A 16716-nucleotide genomic window follows, 5' to 3' on the forward strand; every position below is an offset into this window, starting at 1 on the left:
ACGCCGGCCCCCCTCTTCGCGTTTGCTCGCTTGCTCCCCGCCTCCCGCACTCTGCTCGCTCCCACCCCTTCCCGGCGTGATTGATCCGTCACGGGCGCCGCCGCTGCCGCTGTCGCTGCCGCCGCGGCCGTTCTGTGCCTAGCCGGAGCCTGAGCCCGAGCCGGAGCGGGGATCGGCGCCATTGCGCGGGCGCCGCGGGGAGATCTTGGCGCGGGGCGGCGGGCCGGGCCAGGCCATGCGGGCCGAGTGAGCCGGCGCCCGCAGCCCGCGGCGCGGCATGGCTTCCCCGCCTAGCTCCGGGCAGCCCGGGCCGCCGCCGCCGCCGCCACCGCCGCCCGCGCGCCTGCTGCTGCTCCTGCTGCTGCCGCTGCTGCTGCCGCTCGCGCCCGGGGCCTGGGGCTGGGCGCGGGGTGCCCCCCGGCCGCCGCCCAGCAGCCCGCCGCTCTCCATCATGGGCCTCATGCCGCTCACCAAGGAGGTGGCCAAGGGCAGTATCGGGCGCGGCGTGCTCCCCGCGGTGGAACTGGCCATCGAGCAGATCCGCAACGAGTCGCTCCTGCGCCCCTACTTCCTCGACCTGCGACTCTACGACACCGAGGTGAGTGTCCGGCTGCCCGCGCCGTCGGGGCTGTGGGGGGAATGGGGCAGGACGTGTTGGACAGAAGCAAGCTTCGGCCCTTGGGCAGAGCCTTCATTGAGGCTGCCGAGGGCACCTCAGGCTGGGGCTCAGTGCTTACCCTCTGGGTCCCGCCGGGCTTGGCTCGCACAGCTGGTGCCAAGATTTGCTGAGCATCTTTCCCCTCTGGGATTGTGTCTGTGTGTATGCTTGTGGGATGTGGGATAGAAAACTAGGGTCTCCTTTGCCCAGAGAAAGAGGTGGTAACTGAACCTGCCGAAAGGCCTGCAGTGGTCACCCCTGCCCAAGTCCCGCTGGTGGGGCTGTGGAGTGCTAGGTGGGAAGAACAGGCGCAATGACCATAAACTGGGCCATCAAGGGCTGGAGAGGCCACGGGCCTGCTCGCGGGCCTCAGAAAAGCCGAGCTGAGCTTTTGAGGTCCAGAGGGCTCGGGGACCCAGGGGCTGGAGCGCGCATCAGGGCTGGGCGCCTGGTGCGCGCCAGCAGCTTGGAACCCGCACCGGTCCGGCCGGTGTGGGGCCGCCGGCTCTGCAGCGCTGCTTGCTGCCTGCAGGTGCCTGGCCCTGCCTGTGGCCCTAGCGGTTTCCTGAGGAGACCCCTTCCGGTTAGTTGCTCAGAGTGTCCCGAGCAGGTCTCGCCCCGGACGCGCGAGTGTGCGGCCGCGCCGCTGCTGGTGGCCGGGCGGCTGCCGGCGCAGTTTCCCGGGGCGCAGACTTGAAGCAGGACTTGGAGCGCAAGTCGGCTTGCCTTCCCGGCCTCTTTCTCTGAGGGGAGCAGAAGAGCCGAGAGATTTCCGTCCTAAGCCCCCTCCTTACACCCTCAGCTTGCATTCCAGCTGTAGCAACAGCGCACATCTCCGCCGGCCCGAGAACTAGGGTGCGCCGAGGGGGCTCAGAGGAGCAATCGCTGGCCGCTTGAGGTCGGGTTTGCGAGTTTTTCCAGACTGAGCGAGCTCCTACGCTCCGGCCACAGCGGCTGAGACGCGGCCTGAAGGGGGCAGTGATTTCCTGTGCAGAACGCTCGGTTGGCGCCTCTTCCACCGCGCCAAGCCGGGCCAAGGCAATGGGCTTAATTGACCCGGCTTCCTGGGGTCCCTGGACACTTCTGCTCGAGTCCTGGTGTAGAAGGGGAGGGGAGGGTCGTCGTGCCACGCTGATGGGGCACCCTAGGCTCCACTTCCTTCTCTGTGTGACCCCCGCCCCCCGCCGCTTTTGGGTCCCCGGAAAAAGCAGGAATCTGGATTGCATCTTATTTCCCGCCTCCCCCCTTCACGGATGAACCAGTCTGCTCTGCGATGTAAATAAAAGGTGAAGGAACGGGTGGCAGTTGGTGGCGGTGCCCGGAGGTTGCTGCAAGCGGAGAGGCTTCCTTTGCCCTGGGAGGATGTAAGCTGGGAACTGTGCAGAGCCAGCCCCTGTGGAATCATCTCTGAATGACATTCCTGTCTTCTCCAGAACATTTCAAGTTCTCTGGGGGTACTTGTCCGACACACATAAACAGAGAGGGCAATGCAATTATACCGAGCCATGTCTTCTGGGTACTGTTTCTCTGTTGCTCAATCTTTTTTTTTTTTCTTTGAAAAGGACACAGGAGAGCGGGTTCTTTGGAGACAAAACCATTTATGGACAGGGCAGCCCTGTTTGCATCATCACCAAATATTGTCAGCTGCATCATGTTTTCACCAATTTATTCCATTCAGAAAGCTTCCCTGAAAGAGACGTCATATTAACTTGTTAGTGGCAGCAAAGGGAAGGGTGCTCAATTTCAGGACGTGGGTTGATGCTTTTATATTGTATTTTCAAGTGTGTCTTGATGACTTTCTGAGTGAGAGGGGGCCTAAAGTCAAGAGGATGAGACAGTCAGAAGGCACTTGAGCTCGAGGGAAGGAGGGCAGAGGGTAATCTCAGCCTCATGCGAGCAGAGGCATTTCTAGCCATTTGAAGGGGCACAGGGCATGGGCTTTGGGATGGCTCTGACCTGAGTCTGGTCAGAAACCTAGCATCTTCCCCGTGGGTGACCTTGAGCAAGGGATTTAATCTCTGTAAGCCTAGATTTCCACTTCTGAAAACCTGGGACTGTTATACGTACTCCGTTGGATGGTATTGTGACGCTTAAGGGAGATAACTGGCCGGAATGGAAAATGCCTTGAGCTGGCAGCACAGCGGCCAGTCCTCTGGCATGCTGTAAGCGCTCAATAAATGTTTCCTGCCTTCCTTTCCTTTCTTGCTTTCCCTTTCCTCTGTCCTAGATTCACAAGTAAGACACTGCAACTTTAGATTTGGTAAAATGGTCACCACTAAAATGTTAAGTTTGCTTATTTGTTTTTCCTCATCTCATGAAGAGTCAGTGAAGTTATCACCAGAAAAAAAGAATCTTGGCTTAGAATCAGATAAATATGTTATTTCCTGCCATGAGGTGTCACAGTAGGGAGAACACCCAGGTGATGGAATACTTAATTTTTTCAAGTGGCCCATCTTTATAGAGTAGAGGGACTTTCTTTCTAAAGCCAAAGTAAAGGATCAGGCTGAGTAATTGCAATAAAACCTGAAGGGTGTTTGGGGCTCGTCTTAGAGCGTTTGGACCCTATTTTATTCAGATAGGATGTCTTTATGGATTGAATGTACTCTTTAGTCACTTGTTGACTGTGTCACTTGATGTCTATCGACTTGAACACAGGATGGATGTGGTGAGCACATTGTGGCAGACTTTGCTATCGTTTGCTCTCAGTCAATGGCCAGAAACTATGGGCAGCCAGGATGGACCTCTGTCCACACAGCCTTACAAGAGATGGAGATTAGCAAGACATGGGTTAATCTGATCACTGGGACCAGCCTGTCTCCATAAAGGAGCCTCCCCCACACACTTATTCAGTTGCCCCTCTGCTGTAATTAGAATAGCAATAAAGGATTCAAAGCCCCACCCAGTGCCATGTGTTTGTACAAATGAAGCATCCCAGCAGAATCTCTGCTAGGACCTCTCTTCTTTGGTGTACTTCAAATCACTTCAGGAAATACTTCTTTATGTATTCCAAGGAACATTTGAATATATAAAAACACAAGCAAAACAACAGAAAATACAGATAAGAGGAAGCATCAGAAACCACATAGAAAAATGGGCATTATTGAACCCAGAACCTGGGCTGAGATGACTATTGCATTTTTGTGAATTAAGTTTTAGTGCTGAGCTTCTTGGCAGTCAAGGTTAACAAGTAAACCTTGTTAGATTAGATTACTCATGTTTGTTTAAAAGACTCGGAGGGACAGTGTCTTTTTTAAATAAAAGTTTTACAGGTTCAGAAATAGTCTTCCTGTGGTTGTTTCTCATGTAGTCATATTAATAAAATTAAATAATAACCAAGGGATGAGTTACAAATATTATTGGCTTTTCTGATTTATTTAAAGTAATATTCATTTTAGAAAAAAAATTGTAGAGCAACATGAGAAAACTGCATATAATCCACCTACGCAAAGATAATTGCATCTAATAATTAGCATTATTCCCTTCCAGTTGCTGGTGTTTACTATTTTGTGTACTTGAGATCTCTATGCATCCTTTTATATTTTGTTTCATTCACTTAATATTATAGCATGGTTCTTTCTCCATGTCCTCAAATCCTCTTTGCAAAGATGAATTTTAGTGGCTATTTACTATTCTATTCTATTAAGTCATTCCCCTATTGTTGGATTTGTATGTCTTCCCACTTGTTACTATTTTAAATTATTCTGTAATAAACTTAGGGAAAGTTCAGGGAGCCAAAGGAGCATGTTCCAGGTGTGCGCCTCTCAGAAAGTCTACCCCATTGCAGGGATCCAGCTTGGAGAACCTAGTGATTGGTGAGTATGTCCTTTCCTTGAGTGGGTTGCCAAATATCTGTTGTCTCATTCTTTGTGCTTTAGAGTGGACCAAAACAACTGTGGGATGGAGGCCAAGCTTTTCAAGGAGGTCTGAGTACAGCTTAGTAGACATTAATTGAGCACTTACTGCATTTATTACCCACTCCAGTGTTCTTGCCTGGAGAATCCCAGGGACGGGGGAGCCTGGTGGGCTGCCGTCTATGGGGTCACACAGAGTCGGACACAACTGAAGTGACTTAGCAGCAGCAGCAACTGCATTTATTGGTATTGCAGAAAGAAGAGGTAAACCCAGTCCTGGATTCAGGAGAGGAGCTGGTGGATAGGGAAGAACACAGCAAGCATGTGTTTGTCGTTTTCAACACAAGATAGAAAGTAATCCATCTTGATGTCTGCACATTTCTGTGACTATACTGAAACCCATAGAACTACAGACTTTAATAGAATAAATGTTATGGCATATGAATTATATCTCAGTATAGCTGTTTTTAGAAATAAAGAAAAAATGAGGTCTTCTAGGATCAGGCTCACATCTCTGTGGTTATACCCCACTGCCTGGCATGGTACCTGACCCTTAGTAGGTATACTGCTTAGGAACCTCATTACAGGTGACAGAAACCCAACTTTAACAGGCTTATGTGGCTGAAAAATCCTGGAGTGAGCTGTATTCAGGTATGGCTGAATCCAAGAACTTAAATATCTTAAAAATGTCTCCCTCTTTGTCTCTTGGCTCTGATTTCCTTTGTGTTTGGCTTCACCCTCAGTCAGGCTCTCCCCATTTGGCTGTACAGATGGCCCCTAGCAGCTGCAAGTTAACACCCTCCCAGCTTAGAAACTCCAGTAAGAAGAGTGTTTCTTTCCTGACTATTGCAGCAGAAATCCTAAGCTCAGCTCTCATTGGCTTGAGTTGGGTCATGTATCTATCCTCAAACCAATAACATGATATTGGTGGGTCTGGGACATCTATCAGCCTTTCATGCAGGAACAGGATGGTGAGGTCAGCTCCATCCAACCACACTGAATACAGAGTGGAGAAGAGGTGATTCCTCAAAGTACATCAGAGGCTGTTAAAGTGGGGTGGATGCCAGGTGGGTCTGATCATAGATATCTACTTGGGAAATGCTAAGTTCAAGAAAGAAGCAATAGATGCCGGGAGCATTAAGAGAAAGGGAAGACCACGTCTAGATCTCCTGGAAGAGAGGAGGTCAAGATGAGTCTGGAAGGGTGAATATAATGTTTACACAAAGAGGTGTGGGCTCAGGCAGATGGAGGTTGGATCCCAGAAACAATCACCAAGATCAAAGGATAGAGGACACAAAGTGTGAGGTGTGTTTGGGGAGCACTGACCTATTCTGTTTTCAGCTGAGTGCAGGGTTTGTAGAAGGAAAGGCAGACTGGTGGTGGGTGTGGAAGGCCTTGAATGCCGTGTCAGGAAGGTTGGCCCTCATTTTGGAACAGTGAGGAGCCATGGAGCTTTTTGAACATGAATGTGACAAGATAAAGGACAGTAGGGATGTAGAGATGGGAAGGTAGACAGGAGAAGGAGACAGAGAAGCCAGGAAGCTGTTGTAGCAACTGAAGGGGTAGGTGCTGGGCCCTGAGCAGAGATGGAGAGGGGATGGGGGTGCTCCGAGGCCTGACTGGGCAAGAGAGGCGGCAAAGGGGAGCTTGAGAGTGGGGGTGTCTGGCAGACCAAACAGTAACTGAAGTCAGTTGCACTGCAGGGGAACGAGGAGAAAGAGTCCCCGAGGGGCTGAGGCTGGGCACAAAACCATACCCTTCAGCTCCACTGGCTCCAAACACCTGTCGGATGAGCACCTCATCATGTCAGGAGACTTGGGTCTATATCCCCATTGGGTACTATGTACCTGCCTGGTGACCTTAGACAAGCCACTTTGCCTCTATTTCTTCATCTGTAAAATGGGGCAAATATACTAACTGCCTGATAGGATATGGGGATCAAAGAAGACTATCTGAATTACTAAAGTAATTCAATGCTTGATGTACTATGAGTGCTCAGTAAATATTCACGCCAGTTTTGTCACCAGTCTTATTATTCCTGTACCAAGTGGATATGATGATGTTGACCCCACAGAGCTGAATTAGGAATAAATATAATGGATATGGAATCTCAAAACATGATGTAAAGCCATGTTTCTGTCATCACTTTCTGGTGCCATGTTGCTGAAAAGGGTGTTGGAGAAAGAGGATGTGAGTGTGAGATCTTTATTCATGTGTATCTCCCAGCACATCTTCCATATCTGTCTCTTTCTCCCCTGCCGGACTGTAGCTCTGGGAGGAAAGAGCCAGTCTGATGCCCTAGTATTTTACAGGCAGTGGGCATCAGTGAATGTTTGCTGAACTGGAACTATAAGTGAATAAATTAGAATCTGCCTTCTGAGCTAGCTTCCCACAGTATGAATGATTTCTCTGGATCACTTCCTCAGAGAAGCTCCACCTCCCCAACACCAATGGACTTACTTAGAAGACCCCATGTATCAGGATTAAGCCGAGCTGCCTCCTGCATGTTCCCACAAGCACTGGCCCCCGAGCTTTCCTGGCGTGAAGGAAATGCCCTTGGTCATGCCATGCCTATTCCCAACCAATTTCTCAGACCTAGCCAGGCACCCAGGAGAAGGTGCGTGGAATAATACACCTTTAGAACTAGATATTGGGCTAAGACTTTTAGCTCACTGCCTATATTTTTAAAGGGCTCTTCTTTATGTGTTTGGCCTCCCCTCTAAGGAAGATCATCAACTTCTTTATGCAGAGATGTGAGATCTCAACAGGGAAATGAACAAGCTGAAAGTGTAAGACAGGGGTGAAAATAGAAGTGTTAAATAAATTCATTGAGTTTCCCAGGTGGCGCTAGTGGTAAAGAATCTGCCTGCCAAAGCAGGAGATGTGGGTTCAATCCCTGTGTCAGGAAGATCCCTTGGAGGAGGGCATGGCAACCCACTCCAGTATTCTTGCCTGGAGAATCCCATGGACAGAGGAGCCTGGTGGGCTGGTCGTAGGGTTGCAAAGAGTTGGACATGACTGAAGCGACTTATCACACACACACACAGAGGATATATAACTTTTGTTAGTCAGGGTGGACTTGGCAGTGCTGCATCAGCAAATCCTGAAATCTGTTTTGCTTGACACAGTCAAATTTATATACTAGCTCAGCCAAATCCAGTGTGGGTCAGAACCTCCTGGGAGGCCCTCCTCCAAGTGAGAACACAGGACTCCAGGCTGCTCTTATACTGTCACTCTCCCATCTTTGGCCTCAAGAAGACGGGGGCAGGAAGAAATCTGTAGGGGAAGGCACACAAGATTTTTGGCCATCTTTACTTGGAAGTGGGGTGTATTATTTCTACTCATGTTTCATTGATCCGAAATAGTTGTTGACCAACCTAACTTAAAAGGAGGCTGGGTTATGTAAAAGAGCATGTGGATGTCATGGACGCTTGTCGTTTGGGGTCCATCAAGAGTTACAGGCCAAGATGGATGTACAGGTCCCAGAGATCTTAGGGGTAATACTCATGAAAGATAAAAGAGGAGGTAGTGAAAGCCTCAGATCACAGTGCTGTTCTGACACCTGTGAAAGTAAAGGGAAAGGAAGGAGAGCTGGGAGAGGAGTTTCAGAAAGTCTTGGCCAGCCCATTGGGGTGGGGTGCTCCAGAGCAAAGACTGCCAGTTAGAGGGATCAGTGAAAGTAAAAGTTGCTCAGTTATGTCTGACTCTGACTCCATGGAGTGTAGCCCGCCAGGCTCCTCTGTCCATGGGATTCTCCAGGCAAGAATACTGGAGTGACCAGTCTCTTCTCCTGGGGATCTTCCTGACCCAGGGGTCAAAGCTAGGTCTCCTGCATTGCAGGCAGATTCTTCACCGTCTGAGCCACCAGGGAAGCCTGAGGGATCACATATCGGAGACCAAAAGAACCAGGCTCTAGAATCCCTGCCCAGCTTGGTCAGTGGCTGCAGGCTCCCTGGGAAGAATGTGTCCTTGTCTTAATTAAACACTACAACAGATCTTGAAGCTACAGCTGGAGGTTTAGCTGAGGGCACTTGTCCTGTAGATTCCCCCTTTAAAGGAGATCTGACTGGCCCACCTAGATGGCTGCCATAGTTCCACCTATTTCTGCTCCATCATTGTAATGCTACATGTTGTGATGGAGAGAGCTTTCTGCCAGGCCCTCTTCTAGGCTCTGGGGTACAGAGATGGATGTGACATGGATCCTGCCCTTGAGGGTCTCACAGCCTAACTGGCGGTCACACAGTGTGACCTGACCATGGTCAGGAGGGGTCAGGGGAGGATGATGGGGAAGGCATACCCCTTCTTGAGGCACCTGTTTGGTCATTCCCCATGTTGTTTGGGGATGAAATGTAAGTGGCTTCTTATTGCTTACTTTTTTGATTATTTATTTTGGTTCTAGGAAGGTGAGAAAATTAAATGGCATAGTTTGCCCAATGAGCATCGCATTCATCTGCTCCTTTTGTTTATTCTTATTCTCTCTGCTTATGTAACAGTTTGCAGTGAGGCTGGTGAGATGCCTTTGTCTCTGTACCTTTCCAGGAGCCAGCAGGTGTGCCAGGCTGAAACAACAGGAGTGTGAGCTCCAGTTGGGGTCAGTGGTCTGGGCTTTGGTGCTAGGTTGGTTGCTAAGACCTCGATGGTCTAGATGCTGGTGCTAGGTTAGTTAATAAGTCTTTGCTCTTCTGTATGAGTTGCAGCACTGAGGATCTCTGCTCCACTGTAAGCACTCCAAGGGCAGGCACTGGGTGTGTCTGGCTCCCTTGTGTACACCCCCACCCCTCTAGGCAGTATCTCAGGGCCAGGCACAGAGCAGGAGCTCAATAAATATTTATTGAACAAGCAAATAGACCTAAAAGCTTGGAACTCAGTTCTCTGATTCGAAGAGGATTAATGGGTATAGTTTTAACAAATTGAGGAAGTGCTTTTTATGCCAAGCCCTGTGGGGTGAGCTTTCTGCTTGCTCTTTATTCCTTCTTTGGTGCTTTGTGGGACCTGGGAGTTGTGCAGAGGGAAAAGAGTACCTGTCGGATGTTCCAGTAGAAGATTTTGTGCAGAGCTAATGTCAGTCTTTGGAATTTCTAATGCTAATGTCATTTCTTTGGAAGGAATGATGCTGAAGCTGAAACTCCAGTACTCTGACCACCTCATGCGAAGAGTTGACTCATTGGAAAAGACTCTGATGCTGGGAGGGATTGAGGGCAGGAGGAGAAGGGGATGACAGAGGATGAGATGGCTGGATGGTATCACTGACTTGATGAGTGTGAGTCTGAGTGAACTCTGGGAGTTGGTGATGGACAGGGAGGCCTGGCGTGCTGCGATTCATGGGGTCGGCAGAGTCAGACACGACTGAGCGACTGAACTGAGCTGAAAGTCAGTCACCTCTCCCCTGACAAACACACACACCATCCTCCAAGGTCCTCTAACATCAAACCTGGGGAAGAAATACTTTCCAGCATCTGAGAAATATTATGGTTTTAGGAGATTAGTTTATTGGAGCAATACTCTAACTGGCAGTTGGCAGCTGTAGGAATCAGGTTCTGATACCCCATTCCCACCTCCAGGGAGTTATCAGGCCACAGAGACTTGGCTGAGCTCTGGTCCCAGTAGACACTGTAGGAATGAAGCCAAGTCATCAGGCTTGGTGAGCAAGGTAGTCTAGTGGCAAGTCTGAATATAATGAATAAAGAGGTGTTATATTTCAGGTGCCTTGCTCCTGGGCTGGAAGTTTCTGCTCTTTATCCTTCTGTGGTCAGGACTGATTCAGGAACTGGGTAAGCTCAGTCTGGAGGTGACTATTTCTCTGATCTGGTTTTGCTCTGAACCCCAAATCAAATAGCCAAGTTTATTAGAATCATGTGCAAAGTATGAGTAAATTGGTTATGAGCTGATATCTGAGATTGGAGAATTTTTGCTTGAGTCAAGGGCCTGAACATTGCGACACATTTGGGGGCTGATTGGGCTGTTCTTTTCACCCCACTTTCTACTTTTTCAGTCTTTTTTGAACAGTCCACATTGCTGGAAGGATGAAGTGTCATTGTCATCTAGAAAATTAGTGGTAGATCCAAAGTACTGAGTAAATGGACTCATCTGTCTTCATCAGTGCCCATGTTCCACAGCTGCTGGCTGAAGCAGACCCCTTCTCCTGCCATTTGGCAAGGACATCATCAGTCACCGTTCAGATAAAATCTAGCCAAAGAAGGACTTTGTGGAGTGATGCATTATTGTTGTTCTCATGGTGCAGGGTCAGGAGGTAGCAGAGAGAAAATTATATTTTCACACTCTGTCCATGATCCACTTGACTTTGTTCAGAGGGAACTGATTTTGAAAGCAACAGCTATCCTAATAATAATCACTATATCCAAATCGATTATCCAAATCGCTTTGTTTCTAAAACTACCCATTCACTGAAGCTTGTCTGAGAATGCCCAGAATTGTTTCAGGGATTTAACTGGCAGCCAGGGACCTGGAAGCCCACCCCAGGGCATATGATCAGAGTCCATGCAAATGCTTCCACCCAGTGTGTTGACTTTGATAGACTTTGGCTCACCCATCACTCCACAGAGTGTCCTCTCAGGGCCTGACTGACCCTTCTGACCCTCCTTGGTGGACTCTGAATTCTAGAAACATTGGGAAGTCTGGAGAACTTACTTATTGTCATTTAAAAAAGAAAAAGGAGAAGAAAACATTATTTGCAAGTAGGTGAGGAAAGAGAGACTGTAACAACAGTAACTCACCTTTATCCTGTGCTTAGCATGTGTCAGTCCTGTGTCAAGTACTTATTTAATTCTCATGCCAATTTGATGCGGTAGGTGCTATTATTGTCTGCATTTTACAGATGAGGCTTAGAGAGGTTAAGTGACTTATTTAACATCACAACCAACCAAGTGGTGAGCTGGGGATTTCAATCCGGATGGTCTGACTTTGATCTCTGCTGCTTAAACTCTAAAGTGAAATAGCATCTTCACATGGGAGCTATCTGCCTCCCATGAAAGCAAGTGGCACGTTTTGTCAGTAGCTGCTGCTTCTCTTTTTTTGATGAATTTCACCCAGCTGCTTGCCTCTCCCTTTAATTCAGCCTCATCCTCACCCATTTCCCTGTCCGCCCCCTCAGTCACACACAGCCAGCGCTGTACTCTCTACTCACTTTAAGTGTGTCTGTCTACACACCTGGCTCACATGGATCCACTCTCTGCTCCCCTTGCTCCTGCAGAACTTGTCACCTCCTATGTTTATTTGGGGCATCAGTGTTTGTGTCTACAAGTGTGTGTCTCCTTTTAGACTTAGATCATGTTGAGAGCAGCCATGAGGCTTCCTTTATGCGTGGGGCTCATACCTGCTAAGCACCTGCTTGGCGCCAGGCGCAGTGCTGGTCACGGGGCATGTGGAGGTGAGTCTAAAACAGTGATGCTCTCAAAGGGAGGCCACCGGGGTTTTGTTACCATGCAGCCTAAGAAGCGTGATGGTGCAGCCTGGGGCAGGTGCAGGGGCTGTCCCCCAGATACCCAGCACACTGGTCAGGTGGCCTCCCTGTTGGACACCCTGCAGGGGCTCATCATCGTTCTGGGAATGGGAACGGAACTCCCTGTGCCCCTGGAAGCCCTGCAGCCTGCCCCACTCACGCCTAGCTTCCGTCCTGAGAACTCTTCCCTCTGTCTCTCTCTCTGGGCCCAGACATGGGATATTTTCAAGTTTCTCTGGTGATCGTGCTCAGAGAGTGTGCACGGGACCTTTTCACAGGCTGTTTCCACCGTCTGGAGGGGGCTTTTGCCATCTTTCTTCATCTTTTAAATACCAGCACAAGTGTGCTTTCTCTGTCCTCGCTCACTGGGAGAAACCTCTGCCACAGTTTCTCTGACTCTTGAGCCTTTGTAGTGCTTATCACAGATGCGATTTTATTTTTTTATTATTTTTTTAATTTAAATTTTTAAAATTTTACTTTACAATACTGTATTGATTTTGCCATACATTGACATGAATCTGCCATGGGTGTACGTGAGTTCCCAATCCTGAACCCCCCCTCCCACCTCCCACCCCATATCATCTCTCTGGGTCATCCCAGTGCACCAGCCCCAAGCATCCTGTATCCTGTATTGAACCTAGACTGGCAGTTCATTTCTTACATGATAGTATACATGTTTCAATGCCATTCTCCCAAATCATCCCACCCTTTTGCTGTCTCGCATACAGGGTTATCATTACCATCTTTCTAAATTCCATATATATGTGTTAGTATATTGTATTGATGTTTTTCTTTCTGGCTTACTTCACTCTGTATAATCGGCTCCAGTTTCATCCACCTCATTAGAACGGATTCAAATGTATTCTTTTTAATGGCTGATAATACTCCATTGTGTAAACGTACCACAGCTTTCTTATCCATTCGTCTGCTGATGGACATCTAGGTTGCTTCCATGTCCCGGCTATTCTAAACAGTGCTGCGATGAACATTGGGGCACACACGTCTCTTTCAATTCTGGTTTCCAGATGCAATTTTAAAGTGCCGGGATGTTTGCTCAGCGTTGGTCCCCCCGTTTTGCAGGGGACTGTGAGCTCGGTCTGTTTTGGCTCACCATAATCCCCCACAGTTTCTAGCACTTGGTGGTGGTTGTGTCAGTCGCTCGGTCGTGCCCGACTCTTTGTGACCCCACGGACTGTAGCCCACAAGGCTCCTCTGTCCATGGGATTCTCCAGGCAAGAGTACTGGAGTGGGTTGCTGTTTCTTTCTCCAGGGGATCTTCCCAACTCAGGGATCAAACCTGGGTCTCCTGCATTGCAGGCAGATGCTTTACTGCCTGAGCCACCAGGAAGCCCTCTGGTGCGAATATTTATCGAGCCCATGGTAGATGCTCATTAAATATTTGCCGAATGAATGGATGAGTGTCGAAAGATTTATGAGGCCTCATCTGGTTGTTTATAATGGCATCTGTGTGTTTTCCCATATCCGTGTGAATTTGGGGAGGACAGCTGGGCACTGTGGAGAGACCATCGCACATGGCATCAGAAACCTGGGTGTGTGTGCCGGTGCTGCTCACTCCTTGAGCCTTGGTGACCCCATCTGTGAAATGGGGATGGGTTATTTTGAAGGCTATCATAGAACATTCATGTAAAGCATTAAGCACAGGGGGCCACGTTGATAGGCAGTCACTGAATTTTATTATTGTCATTTTATTATAACACATATGAAAATGTAAAATGCTGCATAGTCATATAAATACCAGCTCTTGTGTCCGTGGAGGACTCTGTGTTTGAGGCTAGCAAAGTAGTGTGTGAGATCTGTGTCTGAGCATTGCTGAATGAGATTCTAGGTGAAGTGGTTGTTCCCGAATCCCTGTCTATTTCCAGAAGGAGCTGAGCTGCACTGAGAGCTCAGTGGTGAATCTCCTTGGGCCCAGGGTGTGCTGTTGACCCCTGTGGAGTCCTTATAGCTCTGTGTTGTCACTGCTGGCTGTTGTCCACTACCAAGCCTGGCTGTGAGCGGGGCCAGTGTGTGAGGACAGGTGTGTCATCTGTTTTGTGTCTGCTATGTCCCCATACCCAGGGTGCAGCCTGTAGGCCCTCAGCCATATCTGTGAGTGAATGAGTGCCCGTGCATCTGAGCACCTAGCATGGCCCCTGGCACACTGTAAGTGCTCAGCAAAAGCTTTTTGCATGAATGGCATAAACACAATGTGCAGCATAACCATTTTGGATAAAATCGCAACTGCGCCTCTAAAGGAAACGGAGAGGACACGATCAGGCATCTATGAGGAACGGATTGCTCCACCTGCATACTGGGGCTGAAGGCAAGAGAGAAAGATTCTGGGGTTACCGTGGCAGGAGAATGTGTTTCCCTGTAGGTGCCAGAGAGAGATCTTTTAGCTCAAGGGCCAGGTGGTTCAGCGGAAAGGGCTCTGCATTTGGCACGGGTGATCCATCTCTGATTCTCACTAGGGTGACCTTGAAGTAGTTGTTTAACTTCTTTACACCTTAGTTTTATCATCTGTAAAATGGGAATAATAATACTGCCTGCCCTGCTTGTCCATGGAATTATTGCAGAGATCATTGAAGAGGGAGATGGAGAGAGAGAGAGATTAATGTGAAAAGGCTTTAAAAAGTCATAAAGAGTTACAGATATCAAATGTGTCTGAAACTAAGCACAAAGAGTAATTAATTCTGGGTTGTTCTCCCAGGGCTTTTGGATATTTCCAATAACATCTTTATCAAAGACTCAGAGATGTTGTTCACATAGGTGATTCATTCAACTTCCTATTAAGTAAGGAGAGCAGTGTGAGAGAACAATACTATGGAAGCAGTTAGCCAGGGAGCTGAGGTTTTCTGACCCCAGCAGGCTGTCTTACGGAAAGAAGTATCTAGAACAAGAAGTGATTAATATGTCTTCCTGTCATCTGTGAGGTGTCTTCAGAATTCAGCCATTCATTGGCGGGTGTCAGATCTGAAACCATCTGCAGGCAAACTGTTGAACACGGGTCCCAGGCAGGAATTTGGTGGTGTGGGAGTTAGGGCTGTCTGCTGTAAGCAGCAGTTTGGGATCTAGCCAGGAAGGTATGGGGGGTTGCTAGGTTTGGGGACTGGGACAAAGCCTAGCATATCTGATTGAAATGTGAAATGTTTGGACTGTGCCAGTTCATGCAGCCCAGGAGTGGGAGGCTGGGATAAAAGTGAAAGTGTTAGTCGCTCAGTTGTGTCCAACTCTTTGTGATCCCATGGATTGAGGCCTGTGGGGATCCTATGTCCATGGAATTCTCTGGGCAAGAATACTGGAGTGGGTAGGCAATAGTATTTATTTTCTCCAAAAAGAGCTTTGATTCTTGCCAACAGATGTGCAAGTATTTTGTTGAGACCTCAAGAGTTCTGGGCCAGGCAGTGTGGAGATGATGAGTTTGAGAGATTTGGGGACCCCAGAAGCCCCCCAGCTATGACATCCCCAGCTAAGCCCATCCTACCTGCTGGACTCCTGTGGACAGTGGGTCTTGAGATGGTCTGATTGACTTTGTTTTGGCCACTCTAGATCCTCAGCAGATTGTGAGGATTCCAGCCTGATTCCACCCTGGTGGCTCCACCATGGACAAAACAAAGTGGCAGGCCCTTACTGAGCCCCTCCTATGCTCCAAGCACTTTGCCAGGTGCCCTCACGTGCACACCAGAGAAGGCAAGGAGTAGCAGAAAGAGTTTGGACTTCCGAGCCCTAGAGGCCCTGATCTGGCTCACAGCCCTGCTGGGCGACCTTGTTGGGGGTCACTTCGCTTGGGGCCTCCCTTCCCTGATGTATAACATGGAAATTTGATAACAGATGATCAGCGTTGTTTTGAAGACTAAAAAAAATAAAAGCATAGGATCTAGTGCCCAGGGGGTGTTTGGCAAACGCCACAGGGTGGAGTATGCATTGGGGATATGACATACTTCTCTTTTGATGTGAGGTGCAGGCAGGAAGTTGCAGAACTGGCCTTTGAGAATTGCTTTGGATTCTGGCTCCTGAGGATAGGGACTTCTGTAGGTTTTAGTTTTATTCCCCTGGGCGACTTACTCCTGCACAGATATAAAGCCAGGTGCTTCTAGTTTGGGAAACCAGGGAGGTGGGTATAACTAGAAGAAAGTCCTGTTCTGGTCTGGCTCTGTATTCAGATGATTCTAGAAGCCCCTCCCTTAAGTTAGGAAGTTTCAGTGTTGCTGGGGTGGGTGGCTTCATTGTCTTAAGAACAGTGTGGCCCCTGGGAGGGAGAGGAATGAGGCTCTGATCCCTCTCTCTGGGGCTTGAAATTGTTAGGACATGTCTGAGAGGTGGCATAACTTTGAGAAGGGTATGCTGCAGGAAAGGGCAAAAAGAGCTCTGAGGTGAGCTTCACTTAGTGTGGGAGCCCAGGGCATGCGGGTGTCGAGGGGAGGCCACTTGGAGATGGGAACTGATGCTGAAATAGCCCTCCTCCTCTAAGATACCCGGGGGAGGCCCTGGGGATGGTAACTGCAGATACAGTATAAACTGAAGGTGCTCAGTGTTGAGAACTGTAACCCTCAGTTTTGCTCTTGGCTCTGGCCAGCCTGGCCCAGGGTTGACCCCCTCAGGACCCTGGTCTTAGTGCAGATCACAAGCCTCTGTGGTCACCATGGCAGCTGAGTGGAACTGAGACTGGCAGCTGGGCCTGGCTCAAGGTTTGGGGTCAGGGTGACCTCAAGGGTTGCACATGAAGAAGACGCACCAACCTGTCAGCA

The 16716-nt window shown here is 49.0% G+C and overlaps 1 protein-coding gene across 2 annotated transcripts in view; it reads left to right on the top strand.

The window, feature by feature from the left end:
• The first annotated feature begins 230 nt into the window (after positions 1–230).
• GABBR2 (gamma-aminobutyric acid type B receptor subunit 2) overlaps positions 231–16716 on the top strand; it is a 370102-nt gene continuing 353616 nt past the window's right edge. Inside the window, exon 1 of one of the 2 annotated variants that reach the window (XM_027964399.3) lies at positions 231–598. In XM_027964399.3, the coding sequence (XP_027820200.1) occupies positions 278–598 (321 nt within the window). In that variant the 5' untranslated portion in view covers positions 231–277. The remainder of the gene's footprint in view (positions 599–16716) is intronic. The other variant, XM_042243210.1, reaches the window with a different exon arrangement.

This window comes from Ovis aries, chromosome 2 (genome assembly GCF_016772045.2).
Source record: "Ovis aries strain OAR_USU_Benz2616 breed Rambouillet chromosome 2, ARS-UI_Ramb_v3.0, whole genome shotgun sequence".
Taxonomy (NCBI): Eukaryota; Metazoa; Chordata; class Mammalia; order Artiodactyla; family Bovidae; genus Ovis; species Ovis aries.